The sequence below is a fragment of the Dendrobium catenatum genome, unplaced genomic scaffold (assembly GCF_001605985.2).
Source record: "Dendrobium catenatum unplaced genomic scaffold, ASM160598v2 fragScaff_scaffold_1456, whole genome shotgun sequence".
NCBI classification, from domain to species: domain Eukaryota; kingdom Viridiplantae; phylum Streptophyta; class Magnoliopsida; order Asparagales; family Orchidaceae; genus Dendrobium; species Dendrobium catenatum.
In genome coordinates, this window is record NW_021319918.1 from 741,315 (window position 1) to 766,418 (window position 25,104).

General features: G+C 37.3%; 4 protein-coding genes across 4 annotated transcripts in view; 3 read left to right on the plus strand and 1 right to left on the minus strand.

Annotated features, from left to right (window-relative positions):
- The window catches only part of LOC110103460, a 23,310-nt gene extending 8,468 nt beyond the window's left edge, over positions 1-14,842 (plus strand). Inside the window, exons 4-16 of the mRNA XM_028700140.1 lie at positions 7,351-7,455; positions 7,540-7,611; positions 10,476-10,588; positions 10,666-10,797; positions 10,881-10,949; positions 11,158-11,245; positions 11,375-11,446; positions 11,531-11,631; positions 12,850-12,967; positions 13,084-13,143; positions 13,499-13,609; positions 14,544-14,661; positions 14,754-14,842. Of these exons, the coding sequence (XP_028555973.1) occupies positions 7,351-7,455; positions 7,540-7,611; positions 10,476-10,588; positions 10,666-10,797; positions 10,881-10,949; positions 11,158-11,245; positions 11,375-11,446; positions 11,531-11,631; positions 12,850-12,967; positions 13,084-13,143; positions 13,499-13,609; positions 14,544-14,651 (1,149 nt within the window). The 3' untranslated portion in view covers positions 14,652-14,661; positions 14,754-14,842. The remainder of the gene's footprint in view (positions 1-7,350; positions 7,456-7,539; positions 7,612-10,475; positions 10,589-10,665; positions 10,798-10,880; positions 10,950-11,157; positions 11,246-11,374; positions 11,447-11,530; positions 11,632-12,849; positions 12,968-13,083; positions 13,144-13,498; positions 13,610-14,543; positions 14,662-14,753) is intronic.
- A 1-nt stretch (position 14,843) lies between these two features.
- On the minus strand, positions 14,844-15,744 carry LOC110103461 (uncharacterized protein At4g14100-like). Its single transcript, XM_020832196.2, has 2 exons — positions 15,210-15,744; positions 14,844-15,148 (listed from the first exon to the last, which is right to left on the minus strand). Exons 1-2 carry the CDS (start codon positions 15,691-15,693, stop codon positions 14,985-14,987), a joined length of 648 nt encoding a protein of 215 aa, XP_020687855.1. The 5' UTR covers positions 15,694-15,744; the 3' UTR covers positions 14,844-14,984.
- Positions 15,745-17,478: 1,734 nt separating this feature from the next.
- LOC110103470 (dirigent protein 3-like) lies at positions 17,479-18,230 on the plus strand. The gene has a single exon (XM_020832211.2). It carries the CDS (start codon positions 17,729-17,731, stop codon positions 18,143-18,145), a length of 417 nt encoding a protein of 138 aa, XP_020687870.1. The 5' UTR covers positions 17,479-17,728; the 3' UTR covers positions 18,146-18,230.
- A 184-nt stretch (positions 18,231-18,414) lies between these two features.
- On the plus strand, positions 18,415-20,398 carry LOC110103453 (pentatricopeptide repeat-containing protein At1g08070, chloroplastic-like). Its single transcript, XM_020832180.2, has one exon. It carries the CDS (start codon positions 18,539-18,541, stop codon positions 20,306-20,308), a length of 1,770 nt encoding a protein of 589 aa, XP_020687839.1. The 5' UTR covers positions 18,415-18,538; the 3' UTR covers positions 20,309-20,398.
- Positions 20,399-25,104: the final 4,706 nt, after the last annotated feature.

A 25,104-nucleotide genomic window follows, 5' to 3' on the forward strand; every position in this document is an offset into this window, starting at 1 on the left:
AATTAGAGAACCCGAACCCGACCCGTTTATCAAACGAGTCGGGTCCAACCCGGATTTTCCGGGTCGGGTTTTCGGGTCGGGTCAAATATTGACACCCCTAACGAAGATGTGCTGATTTAGAGAGGAGAGGGGTGAGATTGGAAAGAGAAATGTGTACTTATGATCAAAGGGGTGGGGGGCTGAATTTGAAAGGGGAAGAGTTTGTTATGAAACTTATGATCCAAGGGGTGCTGAATTTGAGAGGAGAAGGTGAGAATTTGATGGAAGGTTTGGGTATGAATGTAGAAGGGATGATTAGGACACTTGGGGGGAACCACCCCCTTGGGGAATGGGAAATTATGGAGAGAGCAGAGGGAACGGAGGCTATCCGAGGGTGAGGAAATTGAAGATGCCAATCTTTGAGGGGGAGGATGCGCACGAGTGGATCAACAAGGTTGAAATATATTTCGTCGTTAATGAGTTGATGGAGGAGGAGAGACTGACGGCAGCAGACCTATGTTTGGAAGGGAAAGCTTTGGCTTGGTACCAACGGAGGGACATGCAACAACCCATACGGAGTTTGAGGGAGTTCAAGGATTGTTTGATAGAACATTTCCGAATCGGCAGGGGAGGAGACTTCTATGAGCAGTTCTTCGCCTTGACGCAGGATGATTCAGTGATAGAGTATCGGGAGAGGTTCGAGTACCTTGCTAGCCGATTGGATTGCCTTTCTGAGATAGTGCTAGAAGGGAACTTCGTGAAGGGATTAACACTAGAGATCCGGGCAGCAGTTAAAGTAATGAGGCCTCGTGACTTGGGAGAGGCTAGGGGTGCAAACGAGTCGAGCCGAGCTCGAGCCAGGGGTTGTTCGAGTCGAGCTCGACTTCCAGAAACCGAGCTCCATGTCGAGCGGCTCGTCGAGCTCAATTCGAGCTAAAAATGTCATCTCGTTCGCTGTCGTGCCGAACCCCGTCGTCGTCGGATCCGCATTCGTCCCGAGGTCCGTCGCCGACCAGATCCCCGCCCGAGCTCCGCTGTCGAGACACGTCCGCCCGAGCTCGTCGTTGAGATCTATCCGCCCGAACTCACCGTCGCGTTCGTTCGTCGTCGTCCTGAGCTCTGCCGTCGAGACAGATTCGCCCGAGCTCTGCGGACGAGATCCATCTGCCTGAGCTCGACTCTTCATCGCCGTGAAGCTTTTCCGTCGAGATCCGATTCCCGAGCACGTCTAATCGCCGTCATCCCGAGCTTCGCAGTGGAGATACGTTCGCTTGAGCTCGTTCGTCGTCGTCCCGAGCCGCGCCGTCGAGATCCATCCGCCTGAGCTCGTTCGGCATCGTCCCGAGGCTCTGCCGTCGAGATCCGTCGTCCGAAACATGTCCGTCGTCATCCCGACTCCCGAGCACATATGTTCGTCGTCGTCCCAAGATCGTTCACGTCGCCCAATCGAGCTGCTCGTCAAGTCGACGAGCCGAGTCTTAGCCCTGTTCGAGCTCGAGCTCGATAAGCTATCGAGCTCGAAACTGTGTTCGAGCTCGACTCGCGAGCTCGATAAGCTCGGCCCGTCGAGCCTGTTATCGAGTCGAGCTCGAGCCGGCTCGCGAGCCGTCTTGACTCGGTTACACCCCTAGGAGAGGCTATAGAGCTAGCTCAATTGGTAGAAGATCAGAGGCACATCGAGAGAGAGAGACAAGAGGAAGCATCTCAGGAGGCCTGTACAGGATGACCAATACTTTATTGAAATCTAAGGAGCCAACACTGAATACTCTTCGAGAGACTTCGAAGGAAAATACTGCAGGAGGAAGACCTGGGGACAACTTCAAGAAGCTCTCAGAGACAAAATTATAGGAGAAGAGGGTGAAGGGGCTCTTTTTCAGATGCGACGAGAGGTATATGCCGGGGCACATGTGTAAGGACCAAACTCTTCAGGTTCTTATCATTTGTGATGAAGAAGGAATGAAGGAGGGTATCGTATTTCCACCTTGCGGACAAGGTGGATCTTTGGGAGGAGAGTATTGTTAGACCGATCCATTGGACCGGTCCAGCCGGTCCACGCGGAACCAACCTGTGCGCGAAATGGCGGAGGTCTTCCGCCTCTCTGAAAGAGCCGCCCGAGCCGCAAGTCCACGGGAGCCGTTTTAGGAAGGCATTTTGAGTAAGTTTTGGAGGGAAATTGAATGTAGGGATTGTTTAGACATTTCCTTTTGATTTGTATGCATTTAATACTTTGTTTTCCTAGGGTTAGAGCATCTTGAATTTGGCTGATTTTGGGATCTCTTAGGTTTAGGTTTTGGGCTCTAGATTCGTCTAGAGATTGGGAGATATCGATCCTCCTCTCGAATAGAGGATCACTTCTATCTTATTATTTTCTTCCGATCTATTTGATTCTTGCAATAAAATTACTATTTTTTCTGGTTTTCATTGGAGTTTGGAAGAGTTTTCTATTTTTGTCTTTCTTGCTAGGATTCACTTGAAATCTGCAAGTGTTTCCTATCATATTCATCCAATGAAATTGAATTGGACAGCTAATTCTTGCTTGAAATAACAAATGTTTAGGAAAGTTCTTCATTGAATTAAGAGAAGCCAGGTGGAGTATTCTTTCAAATTTGCATAATATAATATAAATATTCAATTAGCTCTAAAAGAAGAAATCTTTGCTCAATGTGTGGAGCACAAATCATGAAGTGGTTTAATTTTGTTGATGCATTTCAAATTGCTTTGGTAAGGCAGTGAAAATGCATGTGGAAGTAGGCACCAATTGAATTGAAATATTACAGCTACGGCTCTTCATCCTAAATAAATTTTTAAACCTCATCTTCACATATTTTCTTAAATGTGAAGCTTATTCATTTGCATATCCAAGGATTGTACTCATTCATATACTGCTCTTTTTTATTTTATTGTGAGTGCATATTTGGCTTTAGACTTTAACATTTTTTTTTTTTCATTCCTTAATTTTTGGATCTTTAGATCTTTTCATATGCAATACTCTTTCAGATTTATTCTTGCTTTGAAGTTATCCTTGAATTTTCCTTGAATGTCCTTCACAATATTGATATACAACCACCAAAACAACAACAAGCATTTATCCCACTATGTGGGGTCGGCTACATAAATCCTTTTTCTCCATTGTGTCCTGTTAAGTGTCAAATTTTCATATAAATCTAATAAAAAAGGGTCATTTATACTATTTTCTAACCAAGTCTTTTTAGGTCTACCTCTAACTTTCTTAATATAAGTCAAATCTAATACATCTACTTTCTTAACTGGGTCATCAGAAGGCCGCCGTTTTATGTGACCAAACCATCTAATGCGACTCTCTCTAATCTGTAAAAAAAATTCTTCTACAACTATATTATTTCAGATTTAATCCATCCTATTATAGAATAGGAATTAAACAATACTTCACTTTATCCAATTATGACTAACACCATAATTTGGAAGCCTAAATCTGTTAGCATAAGTGCCTAAATATTTTTGGATATCTTACAGACCTTTTTTCATAGTTCTTAATTCGATCTTGGTAGGGTATTAAAAATTTCAACTCGATTCTTGTAGAAAGCATCCTTATTTCTTTTAAGTATATGATCTTCCAACAAAAAAATATTTGATGTCAACTGGAGAAATAAATCTTTCTACCATTTTTCAATGTGAATGTCTTCAACGACTCCAAGCAATATGGAAAAACTAGTTTCTTCAGAGTACTCCATCATAATAGCATACCATAAGTTGAAAAGCCACCAATTTCCTACATAAGTGTTATTTTCATCTAAAGATTTTATTTCTATGAGATGTTATATGCAAGTTTACATTGTTCCCATAAAATTTTCAGTTCATCCATTGAAGATTGTAGGCAGACATCTATTTTACCTTTTAGATTATGCAAATTAAGAATGATTATCCTAAGAAATATGGAATTATCATGCACATCTTAGGGGGTAGATTGTGATGCATAATTATGATTGGCCAAGCTTGACACCGTAAGCAACGAAAAAGGGGTACAATTGCTGTTATAACACTATCAAGATTGTGGGAATCACTGTATATAATACAACCGAATGTATAAATAGACCTAAAATCCTAAATCTTAAACGAGATCCTAGCAACTAACTACAAAAATTCACATTGCTCTGACATCATTCATGTTTAAGGTTGCCATCAATTTGTAGTAGTCCTTGTTCTCCTGTATATGAAAATTGGCAATTTTGTGAATAGGGACGGCTGCATGTGTGAAACCCCTTAAGTAAAAGAAAATTAAGTCTTAAATATCGAGGCGGCTTTTGGTGTAATGATTGGAATTTCCGTTAGAAACTCCGCAGTTAAGCGTGCCCGTCCCGGAGCAATTCTGGGATGAGTGATTTAGTGGAAAGTTACACCAACAAGACAAAACCGTGAGGCTCTTAGGCCAAAGCAGACAATATCTCGATATTTAAGAGTTTGGGCTGTTACAACATGTCACTAGAAGAAAATAGAAAGAATTTTGTGGATAGGGATAACTGCACTCATGAAAAGAAAATTAAACCATTCTTAAACGCTGCTAGAATTATTCTAACCCACCTGCTATGGAACAGGGCAGACGAGTAGATCTCCATTAACAAAAAAACAGGAGAACCTGAGGAACGACGATTTTTTGATTCAAGAAAATGAGGATTTCCTAAATATGCTCAATCATTAAACGAGTGAAAGCTCTCAAGGTGAATGATCTAGATTTTAAATTTGGGGCTTTGTTATCCCTAGCTATTCGCATTATTTTATGTTTAGTTATTATTTTGCAAGTCACTGTGATCTCTACATGTAACCTATTGCCATTGCTTAATTTTATCATCGTCTAATTCTTAAACTCAACTTGATCAAGCAAAAGGGTTTTTAGTAGCAAAGAAAATCAATCATTCTATTAATTTTAAGTGCATTTCTCTTGTCACCTCATGTAGTTTCACATCAGTAAGCCAACCTTACGAGTTCTTTAGCCAAACCCTCACACCAACTAGAGAAGGTAGGATATGTTCTTAAACACTTAGAATTTCCTGCTGGTGGATTGGGAACTTCAAGATAAAGGCTAGGGGACTCCTGTCAAATCAATCTTGGCAAGGTCTTGGAACCCAATGTGGCTTCCCTCTCATCTCATCTAAACTAGGGAATCCACCCTATAATTCTTAGGATAAACTGAAATCAACTCACCAAAAAAACTCCCTCTCCTATACATAGAAAAGAGGTATTTATAGAAAAAAACTAATAACTCAAAAGACCCTAATTCCTAAAGTACCCCTAATAAGAGATAGGACTAAAAAGAGACTTAAAAGTAAATAAAAAAAAAAGCATAATACCCTTCCTAACCATGTCAAAGATGAGTATGATTAAAGCAAATTTATTATGTTAAATTACATAATCTGCATATAAGCTAAGTCTAGTATTTTGTGGGTTTGAAACAAACATGAAATATGTGTGAATGAAGTGATTATCTTCTCTCCCAAAATCTGCATGAAGAAAAAAAGACTACCACCAAAAGACCTAATATAACTCTCCCTATTTTCTCCCAAATTTTCCCCTCACCTCCTTTGATACGTGATTCACTCTTTTAATTCTCCTCCCTTTTCAACCCCCTCCTTTAATTCTCCTCCCTTTCCAACCACGTAGCCGCCACCGCCCCCCACCCCCCCACACACACACACTTAGATCCACATCCTTGATTGCCTGTCCATCAAATCATAGGAAAAAATATTGATTTTTAAAAAGAGTTACATTACATCTTACAAGAATTTTGCATGGCAACTTTACAATAAAGTGTAAGAATTATGTATCACAACTTTACAAGCATGTAGTCTAACCAAGGAAGTGGGTAAAAGATTTATACATAATTCTAACATCTTTAATACTACAAACAAGCCATATTTCCAATCTAAATATAATCCATATTATGCGACTAACAAATATTCTAAAAAAAATTAAAAAATTAAATTATTATCGAATGATTCAATACTACATTAAACTAATTCATTAAATAGTTATCTTTTATAAACTATGACTGTAGGGTCCATAGAATTGGCTACTTCGCTTGGAAACGAGGATGAAACAGATGTAGGAGCCACAAGTTGCCCTTTCTAAGCGGGATAGATGGGGTGCAACAAGTTGCTACCTCTTGGTGGCAACATACTTGATTATCTTGTGTCACATAGCTAGTCAAAGGGATAGCTGGCGAGTTGAGGCGGCTATATGTAATGAGAAAGCCTGAAGAAGGCTTGCCCTACACACGAGCGGGGGATGAGAGGAAGCAAATTAGAGAAATGAGGGCTTCTTGTCGGGCTGAGAACTAGTTCCGGTTACCAGAAGGTGTAATAAGTTAAGTTGATGGTGGATGCTTATCAGAACAATTTTCCACGTATGTAACATACACTAGTAACAAATTCCGACATAATTGTGATGGTAAAATGGTTGTTCCAACAGCCGATGGTATTTTCATCAAAATTCCATCGAATATTTCAACAGAATCCATGGGTATTTAATATTATATGCTATGTATCTAAACCGAATCCATGGGTATTTAATAGTATCTGTTATGTATTACACTGTGCGTTCACTTGTAGGTTGTAGTTGCCCATCAAATGTCTAAGGGTGATGGTAACCCGCCTCAAATAACAACTACACTTACCAGATATCGTACCCCTAATTTGATATTAAGGGACAAAGCATTGCGATTATTTGATTTGACCAATGGACATGTTTATTCGCTCCATGAGTAGTGATCTTTTTGGATCAAAAATTTTGTTTTGGTATCATTGCACTACTGGATTTAGTTCATGAAATCTAGCCTGTGCTGCATTAGCATGCACACCAAAGTGGATTGACAAGTCTGGAATAGGATGAATTATTCCGTGTGGATGCCGAACGCCGTCCAAAGCCCAATGCAAATGTGATACGCCATCCCCTACTCGGTACCGCGGCTCGGTACTGCTCAGCTCGGTACTATTGGATACTGGATGACGTGGTTGCACCTGATTCGCCTCTGGACTGTAAGCTGTGTCCGGTGTCCGCATAGAATAATCTCTCCTTGAATAGAGACCATGGTCTTTCCTGAAAATACAGAATGCTTAAAAAATCATGGTGATTAAAAAAAAGATAGAGAAGGACCAACATCAAAATATTTCACATTCTTGATCTATGTTCAAAATTGATTGAATTGCACTAACTGAAAGTACTCTTGAAGATTGAAGTTTTGCATAGACATAAAGACAAGGGAACAAACTCTGTTTTAAAACTTTAAATATAGATTAGACATTGAGAGAATGAAATGCAAGTTACATTTTCTTATCCAATTTACTGATTATGTTTTTCTTGGAAGTTTGATGGTTATAATTGCTTCAGTTTTCTTAACAGGTTATGGAAAAAAGCAACTTTACGATAGTGACTGATGAGGAGATTGAAGTTGCACAATCTGGGCAGTATCTATTAAACCTTCCAATAAAAGTTGACGAATCCAAGGTCAGAGTTGAGGTTCTATTTAACAAGTTTGACAGTATGAATTATTACCTCTTCATAACTTTGCTTCTCCTTGGTTGATTGCAGCTTGACAAGACTCTTCTTGCTAAATATTTTAGAGACCATCCTCTTGAAAATCTTCCTGGATTTTCGGATAAGGTTTATATATTTATTTGCGGATTTACAATTACTAAATATTTGGTTTTATTTATATAAGCCTTAATTGATTAAGTTGTACGTTTTTTCTCCACAACTTATTTCTAACTAAATTGTAGCTACCTTAGTTACTTCTTTATTTAATTTGTTTTTGTACTGTACATGAATTTTCCATCTTAAATTATTTAATTTTTTTGTATTCAAGAAGCATCGTCTAAGCTAAGGAGGTTTTAAGTTAAAATTGAATGGCCAAATGAAGATTTTTTATTACTAATGTATGGGAGAAAATCATGGAGATTTTTAAGTTAAAATTTTCAAAATTGTGATTAGAAAACTCCATTATACTGTCAATTGTTGAATAATTAAGTAATTGCCATCAAGTTGTTTGTAGCACAAATGACAATACCAAGATAAATGCATAGATGATTAGTAAAACTAAATTGATAGAGGGATATATGACTGTATTGTGTGAGTAACATATATTGAAGATAAAATTGTAGAAAATAGGCTTAGGTGATTTATGCATGTAAAGGAGGACATACGATGAACCAACTAGAGCAGAAGATACAATTAATATGGAAGGAATAGGTTGGAAAGTGGGAGACTTGCATAAACTAGAAGTGGTAAGCACCTCATATAACACTCTATAAGATTGAATTGAGAAGAAAATTTTCATAAAAGCAGCTCCAAATTGTCAGGATAAGTCTATGATGATGATTATTATTTATTCATTTGAAGATGAAAATTGATCAACTTGCCTTATATTGAGGCAAACTTTTGAACAAGAAGTTTATGCCACAATTTACACAAAAGGGTGCCTCTGTCCCATCTTTTCTAATCCCCAACTTGTATGAGACTAAATGTTTGGAAAAGGTTTAAGTTTCTATTGCATCCTCCTCTGTAACATCCATGATATATTTCATTGTGTAATTTGGACTATCTAGATGGGCTTTGGCTATTTTGAAGGAGGATTCAATATGCTTCAGCCTGTCATGCATTGGAGTTGGTTGAGAAGTCAAATAAAAGATTTACTCATGCTCAATTATATTTAGCTATGCAATAGATAGAAGGGGGACTAAGGAGAGGCTAAGAGTCCTCCATTGTGACTGCAGGTCACAAATGGTCACGGAGACAGCCTCATTATGTAGGGAGGGATAAGATTACATACAACTCCTTAATAGCTGGAGAAGAATGCACAGTAGCTAAGGAAGAACATCATTGGGTTTAAGTTGTGACTTTAAACCACAAACACTTGTGTTTATTTTCCAGCCACTTAAATCCCAGTTATAATAAAATAGCCTTTTCAATGATTAGAGCATGTAGCTCTGCCCGAGCATCAGATTGATAGTATTTTTTTAAAACACATTCTCTTATCCTCTCTTGCATTATTTCTTATCTTGGGTGGGTCTAAGGCTTCGTTTGGGACGGCTTTTTATTGCTTGTTAAAGCAGTTTTCTAGTAATTTTTTAACTAGAAAGCTGCTTTAAGAAGTAGTAAGAAAGCTGTCCCAAATGAAGCCTAAATATGTTTTTATGGACAAATTTGAGGATGTGTGCTTTTAAACTATAGGTTGATTATAATTTATTACTTTTGTTTGATTTTATTATACACGTTGACTATGATCTTATTAATGGTTGATTATTCTATTTTGCTACAGCTTGCTAGATTGTGTCTACTATATAAAAAATCTATTAATTATTTCTTAGAAAGCTATCTCATCATTATCAGTATCCTCCTAATTATTTAGGATTATTAGATGTATGAAGCCTCCTCCGTTCAATCCCCTTGAGTGTTGTTTTAGACGTAAAATTCATTTTGCCCAAATCATTTTGCAGAATTTTTATCCATAATCCTTTTTCTGTACATCTTTTCTATCCTAATTCTTTCAAATTATTTTTATTTAATCGTCTCATGGATGATGTACCAGTAAGTTATATATGCCTAAATCATAAGTCTATTTTTAACTTGTTTACTTTAGCGGTTGCTTTTATAATCTTTATTATATAATCAATATATCTTTACTAGTTCTGGAAACAAACATTCGAGCATTATCATTTCAAATACACTGAACATTTGTTACATCAGCTAAAACTTGGATCTGTTTAACATAATTGATTTGATTGTAGTTTTGTAAATTTATAGTTTAAGTTTTTTTTTTAATATTTTTTTATTGCATAGTACCATTAACATTAAGGTTTCATATGAGATAGCTTTCTTACTGCTTTATAAAACAACTTTTTAGTACAAAATTTATAGTTTAAAAGTTTTTTTTACTAAAAAACTGCTTTAAAAAGTCATAAAAAAGTTGTCTCAAATAAAGTCTAAGAGTATTTCTCTGTTTTAATCACCTAATGTGAATTTTATAAGTTATACCCTCATGTATTCTCATTCTGTTATACAACACATTCATTATATTTTAACATGTCAGACATAAGTATTATTTGATCATTTGGTATTATTGATTTATAATTCTCAAATTCAAATGCATTAAAGTTGCATATAATATACTTGATCTTTGTGTTAATCCTAAGCCCCTAATATTCTAAATATTTTCTCAAATATTCTAAGTTTTCTTTCTTTTTGTTAAGATATTTCATCAATTAGAGCAATGTCATTTGTGAATAATATGCACTCTTGTATCTCATTTTTAATATCTTTTGACATGATATCCATAACCTATACAAGAAAATATAGATTTGATGATGATCCTTATTGTAATCCTATGGTGATTAGGAACTCTTTCAAAACTCCACCACTACTAATTCAATCAATGTTCCATCATAATTTTTAATTAAAACTCTTGAAAGTTAATATGAGTAATAATCTTCATTTCTTCATTGCTGATTAACTTTTTTCTTTATGTCAAGTATGTGATCTTTCGTCGCGGAATTGGAATAGACCGGACCACAGATTACTTTTTTAATGAGAAATTGGACGTGATCATAGCTCACACATGGTCTTGGCTTCTAAAAATATCAAGGTAAGCTATTTAGAATCACCATTTTTACTTTTTTCTACAAGATATTTGAACATACCTTCTGATGACATTTGATTTAGGCTTGAGAAGCTCTTCTCCCGAAAACCCGCGATAACGCCCATACCGGATGCCAAGAAAACAGACGAAGTTACTGCTGACAAGGAGGAAGATCTATTTGTAGAACGCATTCGTCTTGAAAAACTGGAATTAAAGTTGCTACTGCTTCTCCTTTTGTGGTAGTTTATTAAATAGCTCGAAGTCATCGTTATAGTTATCTTATTTTCATGTTTTTCAGTCTGAAGAATCTGCTTGGAAAGATTACAATACAAGAGCCAACTTTTGATAGGATGATTGTTGTTTATAGGTAACACAAATATGTGCATTATTTTGAGAAAATTAATTTAAAATTACCTTGTTCTTAGAGACATTCCATGCATTTTCTCTTTAGCTGTAGCAAGAAATCTAATAATTTGTTTAGTAATAACAATTTTGAAGCTGTAAGTTTTCTGTTCAGAAAATTTCAGAAAATTCAATATGTTTTTGATAATTTTTGATAAAATTACATTCTAAAGACGGGCTAGTGATAAAGCTAAGAAGGATAGAGGGATTTTTGTAAAGCATTTTAAGAGCATTCCAGTGGCTGACATGGAGTTGGTTTTGGTAAGTGTTTCTGCTGAATATGTGTCAAATGATTTCTTTTCTGCCAGAACTCAGAATTATTATAGTTCAAATAAGCATCATAACAGCCAGAAATTTACAATTCACTAATTGGACTGATTGATTCTGTAGCCTGAAAAGAAAAACCCAAGTTTAACTCCAATGGACTGGGTCAAGTTCCTAATTTCTGTTGTAATTGGGCTTGTAAGTTTTCAAAATTTGTAAATTTAATCTAATCCTGTTATTTCATCTTTTCACTTGTTACTATTTTTTTTTTCTTTTTTTCAGGTTACGCTTATCAGTTCACTTGAAATGCCTAAAGCAGATATATGGGTTGTTGCAGCAATTCTATCTGGTGTGATTGGTTATTGTGCTAAGATATACTTCTCGTAAGTGATCGTTCAACTGTTAACGGTAGAGTTTGCTATGAGTTTCAAAATTGGGTTGGTGGTTACTTCAAATTGAGTCGATAGCTTAAACTCGATGCTATGATAAGTAGAAAAGCATCAGATATTCAATTCTTAACTTTTTTGTTGATCAATTGTAGGCCTTGAAAGCTTTTCTTATCAAAGCAACCACCATCTTTAATAAATTAGAGTCGATATTAATTTTGATGTTTTGCTCTTTTATCATTCTGATAAATGCATAATTCTGCTTTTCTTAGATTGAACATAGGACAGGAAGACTAACAGTTTGTCATAAATGGTTAAAACTAGATTCATTTTTTATGAAGAGTATTTGACGTACACGTTAGGCAATAAGTGAAACCTATTCAATTATAGAGGGTGAAAACAACAGAAACAGAAAACATGATCTGAGTACAAAAGTAGACAAGAATTTTATCAAAGTTCACCCAACTGATGGAGAAATTATTCTATTCGGACACCGGACAGTCCGAAGGCGAATTAGAACGCGCCACGTCATCCCGTACGCAGCAAAAAAATGACATGATGCGTTCTGTACGTATCCGCACAGAATAATTTGTCCTGGCTATGTTTTGCTCCTACTGTTGGCATAGATTTCACTATGATTTGATTATGAAGAAAAATAGAATATTAATTCATCTTTTACAATAACCGATGATACCTCTCCTCATAAAGAAAAATTATATGGAGCCAACAAATATAATCAAATTTCCAAAATATCTATAATAAAATAATCACAAATATTAGATATTTTTTGAGAGATCCACCCCTGAACACCTGGAGTAGTGCTCCCACCCTCTTTCCAACCTTCCAACAACCTGAAGTTTATCAGTTGGATGTGATTGAAAATTGTAGTTGGATGTGGTTGTTTCTGCATTTAGGTGTGTAGATTTTTGCTTCTTTGTGCCTCTTGATATAACTTTGCCTAGTTTGTGCGCTGGATGTATACTGCCAGGCAAGATGATTTAGCTGTTATGAGGATATGTTAGCTTCAACTTCTTATCTTATTTCCCTTAATAGACGGGTTGAAATGTTACTTATTTTGATCAATATTCTGTTGATTTCAGTGTTTTGGTCATGGTTTTAATTTCTGCTTTCTGTGATTATATTATTAGCAGATCTCATTATAATGTCTTGACTAGTTCACCGGGATTCATTATAATTTTTTGGAGAATTGTGCAGTTTTCAGCAAAATATGGTGACTTACCAGAACCTAATAACACAATCCATGTATGACAAGCAATTGGATAGTGGAAGAGGGACCATTTTACATCTATGCGATGATGTGATTCAGCAGGAAGTGAGATCAAAATCAAAATTCTCCTCACAAGATTTATTTATTATTAATATTCTGAACAACATTTACCATTCATTTTACATGGTGCAGTTTCAATGTTATCTTACTACTTTGTGCAGGTTAAGGAGGTTATAGTTTCCTACTTTATTCTCATGGAACAAGGGAAAGCTACAGTGGAAGTATAACTCCAACTCCTTTAATTTTCATTTTTATGGGCAGTGGAAGTATTAGCTCCAACTCCTTTAATTTTCATTTTTATGACCATCAATTTATAAAAAGTCGGCCTTCCAATGACCCACGCAGAGTAGACATATTAGATTTGGACTGTGTTAAAAGATAGAGGCAAACCTAAAAAGACTAGGTTAGAAAATATTAGAAATGACTCTTTTTTATTAGATTTAAATGAGAATTTGACTGTGAACAGGACAATGGAAAAAATGATTAATGTAACCAACCCCACTTAGTGGGATAAATGCTTATTGTTGTTGTTGTGTTGTATTGAAGTATTAATGCCTGATTTAAATATTCATGTAGGATCTAGATATCAGGTGTGAAGAACTTATTCTAGAAGAGTTTGGCGAAAGATGTAATTTTGAAGTCCAAGATGCCGTCGAGAAGTTAGAGAAGCTCGGTATTATTGGAAGGGTAAGCTTTTTCATCAACCTTAATCTTTGCACTTGGGTAGTTAACTATAAAGGACTTTATTCTAAATCTTGCCAGCTTTCCTAACATCATGCGCTATCTAGTTAGGAAAATTCGTAATTGTGTTTTCTATTTTTATTTTATTTTATTGAGTTTTACAGTTATAGCCTTTGGCTAGGAGCTGATGTTTAGTCTTCTGAGTTTTTCATGAACTAACCGTTTGTTCATGCTGCAACAGTCGCTGATTCAAGATTTTAGTATGAGGGGTGACAGAAATTGAAAGATATTTTCTAATATCATATCACTTGAATATAATGCAGTACTACTCCTAGCCTGGCATTAAAACTAAATGATAAATTTAACAAAATTCACAATTATGATTCCTAATTTTAGTGAACCAAATCAAATAAGTTTCCAACCATATATCACTGAAATATTTCCTCTTCCCTTGCAAGTAGCAATTTTATATTTTGAAAGTTTGAGGTAAATTATTAACAGATAAAATACTTCACAGTTCAAAGTTCAAAGTCTTCATAAATTTTCTGCAATGTGAATATAGTCTTCATAAAATTTTTGTACTAAAAAGCTGCTTTAAGAAGCAGTAGGAAAGCTGCCCCAAACAAAACCATAGTCATTTTGTCCACTGCAAAATAAATTTAGTATATTTATTTTATATAACTGACTCAAAACATTTTTTTAGCCATTGAAGCAAGAAAAATATTTGGGTTGGGATGAATGTAACATGACTAAATTTTAGTTAGAATGAATGAGTCTTACAATTATTAAATTTATTTGAGATGAATGTATTATATAAGAATCAATCAAAATTTATATCACACTTTATTAAAAATTTTGATTAGAACATCTTAAGCTAATTTATTTTTCGTAATCCAACCCTTAAGTATTTTACAATCATCATCAACTTCTTCTAATGCAGGACTCAGTAGGTCGGATCTACTGTGCCCCCCTGAAGCGAGCCAATGACATCATCGGTCCAACAACAGAGGAATTAGTGATGAAAGCCAACCAAGGCCCTTCTGCCTAGATTTCCCACGGTTAATCCTCTCCTCTTTCCTCAAACTTCATTGAATAATCTAAAACTCTTAAAATCCAGCAACCTAACCCAGTTTCCGTTTCTTTTATGCAGATTTGCAGCTTTTAACATTCAGAGAACAGCAGGAGAATTTCCAATTCTTTTATCTCTTTTATTTCCATTATTGTTGTGCACTTAATCATCAAAAAACTAATCTTGGAAACAGAACCGAATACTTCTTCGTGTTCAATACATTGAGAAGAAAATCAGTTTGTTTACTTACCGCTTCAGTTATAAGCTACAGGGACAGCTTAAACCAACGGCAATGGATGATAAAACATATGGTCATAGGAACCTACTCCGAGTCATATCCCCTAAAGCTTCAGTGCTTGCAATGTCTTGGAGCTTTTCGTCTTCCTTTCTCTTCTCAAAGCAGTAAGCCGGCGCCTGCCACTTTTCATCGTTGAGCGCTGCTCCGACCTCGAAGGTCATCACATGAGCTTCCCTACCTGCATCAAAATCGAATAAATTTCACCCAAACCCACACTAAAGAGACAATTTTAATCTCACCGGTGTAAAAGACCCAGTGAACGGGCCGGCGGGTGGCAACATCCTCGTAATATCGAATGAATTCGACCTTCTCCCAGCTGTTGCAGAGGAAACCGTCGATGGTGACTTGACCAAGGTAGGTGGCGCCGTCGAGCCAATTAGGGCGAAGGATGCCGACGGGAAGCTGAGCGGAGCGGCATTTAGGGGAGGGTGTGTTGGGGAGAGTGTAAAAGAAGGAGGTGCCATTGTTCCATTCAAGGTCGTGTAGCGGCGGCCCACCGAGCTGGTCCTGGATTATGTTGAAATTGCGGCCATTCGGCCAATCGTACCAGAGGTCAATCAGCGAAAGCGCTCCGCTGTAGTTCATGAAGAGAACCGAGTGGAACTGCTTCGGCCATGGAGCTGGTGTTGGTGCCGATGATGTGGGCGAGGGAGATGAGGAGACGAAGGAAAGGGAGGAAAGGAGGACGGGGAGGAAGAAGAGGAGGTGCTGGGCAGTGACCATGGAAGCAGAAGATGGGATGAGGAAGAAGGGAAAAAGGGAAATGGCTAGAAAACCTAATAAACCTATCCACATTTTCGAACCGGTCAATTGGCTATACGGTTCGGGTTCGATCTGAAAATTCGAACCGGACGCATTTAGAAAAGAAACCGCAAACCGGACGTAATAAGTATATATATATATATATTTACATTGAACATCTAAGCTTTATTATTTATAAAATATGGCACTATGTTAACTAACTCTAGACGGTAATCATTTGGGACAATTTTTTTATCACTTTTTGAAACAAAATTTTTGTAAAAAAAAATTAATTTTGTACTAAAATTTTGTTATAAGAAATAAAAAAAATCATCCCAAACGAAACCGAAATTGTGATGGGTTGCAACACAATCTCACTAGATGATCTAAGTGACGAATAAGTTACGATGAAATTTCGTTGGGATAGGTGTTGATGGGATTGATGCTAAGGCTTCGTTTGCGACAGTTTTAGACCATTGCTTTTTCTTACTTTTCAAAAAAATTTTGTACTAAAAAATAGCTTTACAAAGCAATAGGAAAGCCGTCCAAAGCGAAGCCCAAGTGAAAATTAAAAAAAAAAAGAGGAAGCTGTAATGGGATCTTAATGAGGTGGGATTCATTGGATCAACGACTTAGAGCAATATGAAGAGCGGTGTGCGAGGATTTGGTGTGAAATTTGCTTGGTGAAAGGGCATGGTGGAGAAGAAGGTATAGAGAGGGAGAAGGGGGACAAACAACTAATCAATCAGAGAAGTGGAACTTTTATAAGAGATGACGGACGAGGAATTTGTCGGCGATTGTTAGTAACTGTCGGAGATAAAAAGGGTTTGTTAAAGGGATGATATATTTTATAAATAATAATGATATGTATGGCAATAACTAGATGCCTTGTATTTGTAAATATGGTCCAATTGATATTTTCCATCAAAATGAGAACATAGTCACTTCCATAATGCAATCCTCCAATAATTTAGATAAGTAGAATACATGAAAAGAAATCATGGTTTTAAGGCAATATCATTTCTTCAAATACCAAATCACAAACCTTAGTTGAAGACACTTTGGAGAAAAGAAGTTAGGAGATCTATTTATAGAAATCATGTAATCATCCATTGTTCTTGATGCATTTATTTGCTCTATGCCATTATTACTATCAAAATTGATCCAATTGTGATCCAATTGTGCGACGTAGGATCCATCGAAGAAGAGGTGGAAGGGGATAAAGAAATTATAGTTGTTGTAGAGGAGGGAGTAAAATTAAGATGATTATTTCCGCATGGCACTGCCACTAAAGAAATGGAGGAAGATGAGGGACAAATGAGTTTGGTGGTACAATGACGAAGAGAGGGGGGTTAACTTACTTCAAGGTGGAGTGGAGCCCACCAGAAATTATTCTGTGTGGTCATCAGATCGTTTGGATGTAAATCAGAATGCACCACCTCATCCGATACATAGCGGTACACAACACCGGTCCACAACAAAAAAATGAGGTTTCGCATCCTGATTCGCCTCCGTATAACGTCCAGTGATCGCACAAAATAATTTTGGGATTTTTACATACATAACACTTAAAACTGTTTAAAATACATATCTAACACCTAAACATTAATATTTACTTATCTACCACCTAAATTCTTCCTCTCCTTCAGTTCTACCACTCCGTTGATCCGCCCGTCTTCTTCCCTTCGTTCGCGTGAAGGAAGTGTACAATCCAACATGTGTCTCCGGCATGGTTCCATGAAACCAACTCCTCCTTCCTTGGTATACTCTGGCGCCTCCTCCAAGCTTATCTCCGAACACTACTCGGCACAGGACGTTGTAAGCAAGAGCAAAAATCATCTCGCTCAAGTTGATTGAGGAGGAATTGGAAGAAGATAGATCAGTAATAGCGGCGCACAGCATCTCCACCTCCTGCTCCCGGACGGATTGAAACGATCGCACACGCCTAGGGCTTAACAGCTCGACGTCACAGAGCTTGCGAACCTGCCGCCAGTTCTCACCATACTGGTTGAAGGAGATGTTGGAGTTGTTAAAGGAGAGCTTGGTTCCTACTTTGGAAGTGTACAACCCATCATATTTCATATTCCGTTTATCATCAGAACATCTCCACGCATCATATGTCATGATCGACGACCCCCTCACCGAAGGCCCCGATCGGAACTCCAAGCTCCTCGGCCACGCGCAGGGAATCTACGCTCTCGCCTCGCAAGAGGAGGCCGGTCTCCTCATGGCCATGAATCTCGCCTTCGTCTCCGGCGACTTCAACGACAGCTCGCTCGCCGTGCTTGGCCGGAACACCGTCCTCTCCAATGTGAGGGAGATGCCCGTCGTTGGTGGCAGCGGCAAGTTTTGCTTTGCGATGGGATACGTGCTCGCTACTGCTGCTGAGCTGGATGCTGCCGCCGGAGGGAACTACAATGAAGGTGGTTGTTGAGAGTGACGGGATGCGACGACATGAGTAATGGAGTGGTAGATAAGTAAATATTAATGTTTAGGTGTTAGATATGTATTTTCAATAGTTTTAGGTGTTATAGAGGAAGGGGGATGTATTAGTGTTTGATGAGTTTGATGAGGGATGAGAGGAAAATTGTGAGTCAAATCAGTCATATAAGCGAGTAAAAAAAAATTCAATTAAATTTTTTTAAAAATTATCTCAAAGTTATTTTTATCTACTTTTAAAAAACAAAATAAAATTTCTTTTAAATTTTCTAATAAAAATGAAAAAATAAATATATATTTTTATCTTAAAAAAAAAAAAAGAAACAAAGGCTTTGAGTTTTGAATCATCACAAGCTTCACAAATCACAACCAGCTTTCGCCCAAATGAATGAGTTATTCTCTCTGCTCTGTCAGCCGCCTCCGATCGCTTCGTCTCTCACCTCCTAAATCCCAAAGCAACAGCACACTGTATCTTCTTCTTCCCCTCCGATCCATCTCTTCCATTCCAAAACCTAACCCTAGCTCACAACAGCTTCTTCTACTCCTCTCCCGTCGCATTTCCAGCTCAAATCACCTCCGCCAACTCCTCTGCCGCGTCACCGCTTCCGGTCTCCACTTCGAGAACCCCCACCTCCATCTCCTGAACTCCATCCTCCACTCTCTCTCCGGCGGCCCCACTCCCTCTCTCGCCCTCACTTTCTTCGAACTCATCCACTCTCAAGGTCTCGCCCTCGATGGCTACACCTTCACCTCTGCTCTCAAGGCTGCCTCTCGCTTATCAAAGCCCAACACAGGGGCTGAGCTGCATTCCCTTCTCATTAAACTAGGCCTAGAATCAGATACCTTCGTGCTAAACTCTCTTATCCACATGTACTCCGCCAGCGGCTTGGTCGGCATGGCAAGGGAGGTCTTTGATCTTGCCCCAGACTCCTCCCGCGATGTAGTTTCGTGGAATAGTATGGTATCTGGTTTCTCTCATAACCATCTCTATGAAGAATCCTTAATCGTTTTTAGGCAGATGGTAGAGCATTCCAGAGCTATGGATGCAAATAGCCTGGTTGGCGCACTAACAGCTTGCGCAAAAATAGGATCTTTAAATCTTGGGAGGATGATTCATTCATTAGTTGTAACCAGAGGTCTTGATATGGATTGCTACCTGTGTTCATCTCTGATAAGCATGTATTCAAAATGTGGAGATTTGAATCAAGCACACAAGTTGTTCGATGCGATGCCTGAAAAGAATACCATTTGTTGGACTGCAATGATTTCGAGTTATGCACAATCAAACCTGTTTGTGAAATCAATTATGCTGTTTAGGAAGATGCAAGCTGCGAAATTGAAACCCGATGAAAATACAATTTCATCTGTTCTATCCTCATGTGCACAGTTGGGTGCATTGGACCAAGGAAGGTACATCCATGCTTATTGTGATATTATTGGCATAAAATTGGGCCTATCTGCAAAGAATGCATTGATTGATATGTATGCAAAGTGTGGTGAAATTGATAGAGCTTTTTGCATATTTCATGAGTTAGAAAAACCAGATGTGTTCTCTTGGACTACAATCATATCAGGCCTTGCCATGAATGGAAATTCATTTGAGGCATTGAAACTCTTTTCACAGATGGAAGCATCAAGTCTAGTTCTTCCAAATGAGGTTACTTTCCTTGGTGTGTTATCTGCTTGTAGTCATGGCGGATTGATTGAAGCAGGATACTATTACTTCGATCGAATGAGGACAGTTTACAAGCTTTTGCCTAGACTAGAGCACTATGGTTGTATGGTTGATCTCTTGGGTCGTGCAAAGCTGTTGTTAGAAGCAGAAAAGTTTGTTAAAGATATGCCCATCAAACCTGATGTGGTCATTTGGAGATCATTGCTTTTTGCGAGCAGGATTAATGAAGATGTTAGAATGGCAGAGCTTGCAGCTCAAAGAATCATGGAGTTGGAGCCAGAAATGTGTGGAGGTCCTGTTATGCTTTCTAATGTTTATGCCATGGCATCTAGATGGACAGACGTGAGCAGGACTAGGAGATATATGTATTCTCAGAGCATTCAGAAGCAACCTGGATTGTCTTTCATTGAGTTAAATGGAGTTATCCATGAGTTCTTATCTTCAGGTATGTCACATCCTCAAAATGAAGTTAATTATATATAATGTTCTTTGTGGCATTAGCAAACATTCTACAAATAATTTAGTTTGACGAAACATTTGAAATGAAAATGAAGATGATTATTTATTCTTTAATGGCACATACAGTAATTTAGACGTTAGATATGTGAATATATAAGAATTTTGTGATATGTGGATTAAATACTTAATATTTTTATTGAAGTATGTTGTTGGTTCTCAAAGCAACCATGGAGCTACCAGTAGTAGCATCGTTTTGCCACTTGAAGAAAAACAATTAAACTGCCTATTTTACTGATGTTAAAAATTCTCTGAATAATGGTTTTAAGTTTAATTTAATTTTTGTAATTTTGATGTATAATTTTTCCATTTTATGTTTTGTTCTTGACAATTATCTTAGGTATGAGCCCTTTGATATGATGTGCCCATATGGTAGGCAAATTATTGCATACAGTCACCAGACGCGTAGAATAGGTTCAGACATCCAATAAAAACATGCCACGTTACCTGCGCTTTTGACTGCGCTTTGCCTGCGCTTTTGACGCACTTAATTTTAAATAATATTTTATTAATATCCGGACATATTTCCGCATCCGGTGACCGGATGCAATAATTTGCCCCCATATGGTAACATGGCTGATATGGATGTACCTGAGTTAAATTGATTTTGGGTTTGACTTGTTCATATTAAATGCACTTAAATATATAAATAAAATAAGTTTAGTATAAAGTTGCTAAAAATATTTAAAAATTATATATCTTTTGCTTATTTCAAATGATTTATTATAATTTCTCATTTAGTTTCTTATCATTTTTATAATGTTATTGTAATAACAGCTTGAATAAGAATGATTTTTTTGTCTTTTTTGATGAATGAACCTACTCGTGAGTTGACTTGAATTCGTTAATTAGCTCGAGCTTGAGTGTTTCATTAATTAAGCTCAAGCTCAGGCAAAGAGTGACACGAGCTCAATTCAACTCATTTACAAAGGAGAGGCATATTTATCTCAAAATGACTTCAACTAAATTCTAACATTAGAGAAAAGAATCATAATTGTCCATTGACTTTTTATGAATGATCAAAATAATCTCCAACTCTTTAAAGATAAACCAAAATAATCTCATTATGTGACTATTTTGATTCATTTTTAAAGACTTGAGAGATCAAAATGATCATTTAATATTGTTGAGGACTATGTTAGCCATTTTCCCCCTAACATTATATAAGCAACATGAATTCTTAAATAAGTAGCACAAAGTTCATGTTTTACATACGAATGAAACTCCACAGAGAAAAATCATGCAACTTGTGAAACAGGTCGGGCACCTGCCAAGTGCAAGTTGACAGTGTTGGAGTTACAGGTTAAGAGAATATACAAACTTCCCATCAGAAATCTTCCACCTATTATTATTCCGTGCGGAGTCCGGACAGGAAGAACTGTCCGAATATTTCAGTGTATATACTGTCGATGAATATGTATCAATTGTTTGTACACACTGTTTGTATATAGTGTGTACACTCACAGTCCGGACTATTCTTCATATCCGGATCCCTCACAGAATAATTCTCTCCAAATTAGGGGGGCCTATCAGTTGGCTCAAGTATGGCATATGAAGTCGGCACTAGTGATTGCTCAAGAAAGAAAAGCTTTCTTCTACAAAAAATTTTAGTCTAAATAAATTTTGTACTAAAAAGATGCTTCATAAAAAGATAAAAAAGCTTCCCCAAACGAAGTCTAAGATTCAAGAGATTATCAAATAATTTTTTATTTTCTAACATAATTTTCAACTTTAATCTTTCTTCTTGATCATTGCATAATTCTAATTTATAATTTTTTTAGTGATACATTGAATTATTAATTAAAAAGCATATGAATATCTATTTTTTCTCCCACATATACTATTCACAAAGTTGATTTAATGAAAGGGAGAGAAAGAACTTTGTTTTGTAAAACTAAATTAAAATTTTAGTAAAAAAATTTATTAGTCTTGGATTATGAAAATAGCTAATTGAGCCATTGCTTTGAAAATTTTCAATTTTCAATTAATTTATTTTATTGTTTTGAATATCTAATTTAATGATAAATTGTAGATAAATATAATATTTATTGCGGGCTAGAATATACGCAACGATTGAGTTAAAATTTTTCTTCTTAGCATTGTACGAATATCCAACTCACATACAGAAAATACAAGATGTTTTTATGTGGAAAACTCTGGAAAGGGAAAAATCACGTGGCCTAGCCTAGTCTGAAATGATTTCACTAATGTTTGGGTAGATTACAATGGGCTGACTCGTAGCTGAGGATGATTAAATTACAAATGGCAACCATTTGGTTGAAATCTAGAGGATGAAATTACAATGTCACTTGGTGGACTGGTAGAAGCACTATGATACTTGAAAATTTAGCTGTCAATTGGTAGCCTGATGTTAGTTTGACATAACTTCAGCGTCAGGCGGTGGTCCGGTGGAAGTCCAGCGTTAGATGGTGGTCCGGTGAAACTCCGGGCGTTAAGTGATGGTCTGACAGAATTGTGGGTCTACTCCGCGTGTCAAGTGGTGGTCCAGTAGAACTTTGGGCCTCACGTGGTGGTCTGGTAGAACTTCGGGCCTTAGGTGATTTTCTGGCGGAACTCTGGGTCTTAGGTGGTGGTTAGGCAGAAGTCTGAGCCTCAGGTGGTGGTCTAGCGGAGCTCAGGGCCTCAAGTGGTGGTTCGGCGAAGGTGAGGGCATCAAATGGTGGTCAGGCAAAAGTCTGGGCCTTAGGTGGTGGTCCGACGGAGCTCAGGGCCTCAAGTGGAGGTCTGATGGAGGTGAGGGCCTCAAGTGGTGGTCCGACGAAGGTGAGGGCCTCAAGTAGTAGTTCAACTGAGCTCAGGGCCTCAAGTGGTGGTCCGACGGAGGTGAGAGCCTCAAGTGGTGGTCCGATGGAGCTCAGTGCCTCAAGTGGTGGTCCGGCGGAGGTGAGGGCCTCAAGTGGTGGTTCGACGGAGCTCAGGGCCTCAAGTGGTGGTTCGACGGAGGTGAGATCCTCAAGTGGTGGTCCGATGGAGCTCAGTGCCTCAAGTGGTGGTCCGGCGGAGGTGAGGGCCTCAAGTGGTGGTCCGACGGAGGTGAGGGCCTCAAGTGATGGTTTGGCAGAGCAACGACGTCAAGCAGTGGTCTGACGGAACTCAGGCGATGGTCGAGGAGGAGCAAGGAGGCAAAAGCGATCTCCGATCTCTCTTTTGAATCCTTTGGCTTGGGTCCCTTTTCAATAGAAAAGGGGGCTCTATTTATAGATTTTTGGAGTGGCATGACCTATAAATAGGTGGAAGATCAAGGGCAAATGAGGAGTGGTTGGATAGACGGCCGATGTTGAATCCCTTGATCATGGACTGTTTGATGGACATTTGAATGTCTTAGTGATGTCGGAATTCGGTGATCTTGGGCTTGTTGGATTTGTCTCGTTGAGCCGCTCGATTCGACTATAAGCACGTTATGTTTGGAAACCATTTGGTAATCCAAATTGTGGTTCAAACCTTCTAACAGCGCTTCTAACCCTTGATTTGGACCTATTTGGGCTCAGATTGGGTTGATTTTGGTGTTGTTGGGTTCGTATTCTCGAGACGTTCAGTTTGACTATAAGAGTGTTGAAATCAGAATTCGGATGGTGCCAATTTTAATTTCGGAAGTTTCCAACTTGATTTTGCATCGAGATTCATGCTTGATCAAGATAATTTTTTGATGACGTATCAATATTAATATTTTTTATTCATTAATTTAGGAGATTACATATTGTTAATTTTTAATAAAATATGCATTGTAAATTTCTTACAGAATTAAATAGAAGCTTCAACAGTCAAATAATAATTAATTTTTAATTTGATTATAATTTTACTAGGCTTAAATAAGATAACACAATATATATAATTAATATTTATATATGGGCTCACAAATGAAACATTTCAATTATTATATGAAATTAGATGTTATAACATATGTGCATAAATGATTGTTCTATGGAATATAGCTTCTATAATATACACCAATTATATTTTTGAAATTTAAAGGCTCGCCATAATTTTAATAACGATAAATTTGTACCTACAAAGTTGCAGCGGTTAAAACCGTTCCATTCAACTCGCTCTTTAATCATTGCTAGAACACCCAAAAACACGTCATATATGATAATAATAGCAATATTTTTCGCTATTCAAAACTCTTTAAAACAACCACAAAAGCCTATTATTTCTTTCTACAGTTTTGCTCAGATTACCTTTCTCGCTGTTTTATTTTTCAGACAAAAATCATAATTTCATTTGACCACTTATCTCTTACTGCTATCTCAATATCTTTTAAAAAAAAATTATGGTGAAAATCTGTTTTTTTTTAATCAACGTGTAGTAACTTTACAATCAACTTTATAAATGTCTGTTTGGAACTATTGTAGCTTTTTATAACGGTCATAGTAAAATTATTGGGGAGATAGTGGCTTTCTTGAAAGCTGTTGTAGAAAGCAACTTTCCAGCAGAAAAAATTCTTAAAAGCAGTGAAACAATAGTAGCCAAATAAAAACCGTGGTTGCAATTGAAAAGCATAGTAAGAAGGCTGACATAAACAAAGTCGAAATACTGCAGCCATCCCAAACAGATCCTATAATGCTTTAATGCATATTTAACAAAGAATTTCCTACTTTTTGACCTAAAACTAAAGCTTCTTATAACCTAATGAAAAGTAAACCACAGAATGTATTAATGGCTTGATTGTTAACCATCCAGTTGAGAATAATTCTGGTTCTTGCGGACTGAATGAGTCAACTCACTGAGCTGAGCGCTTCAAT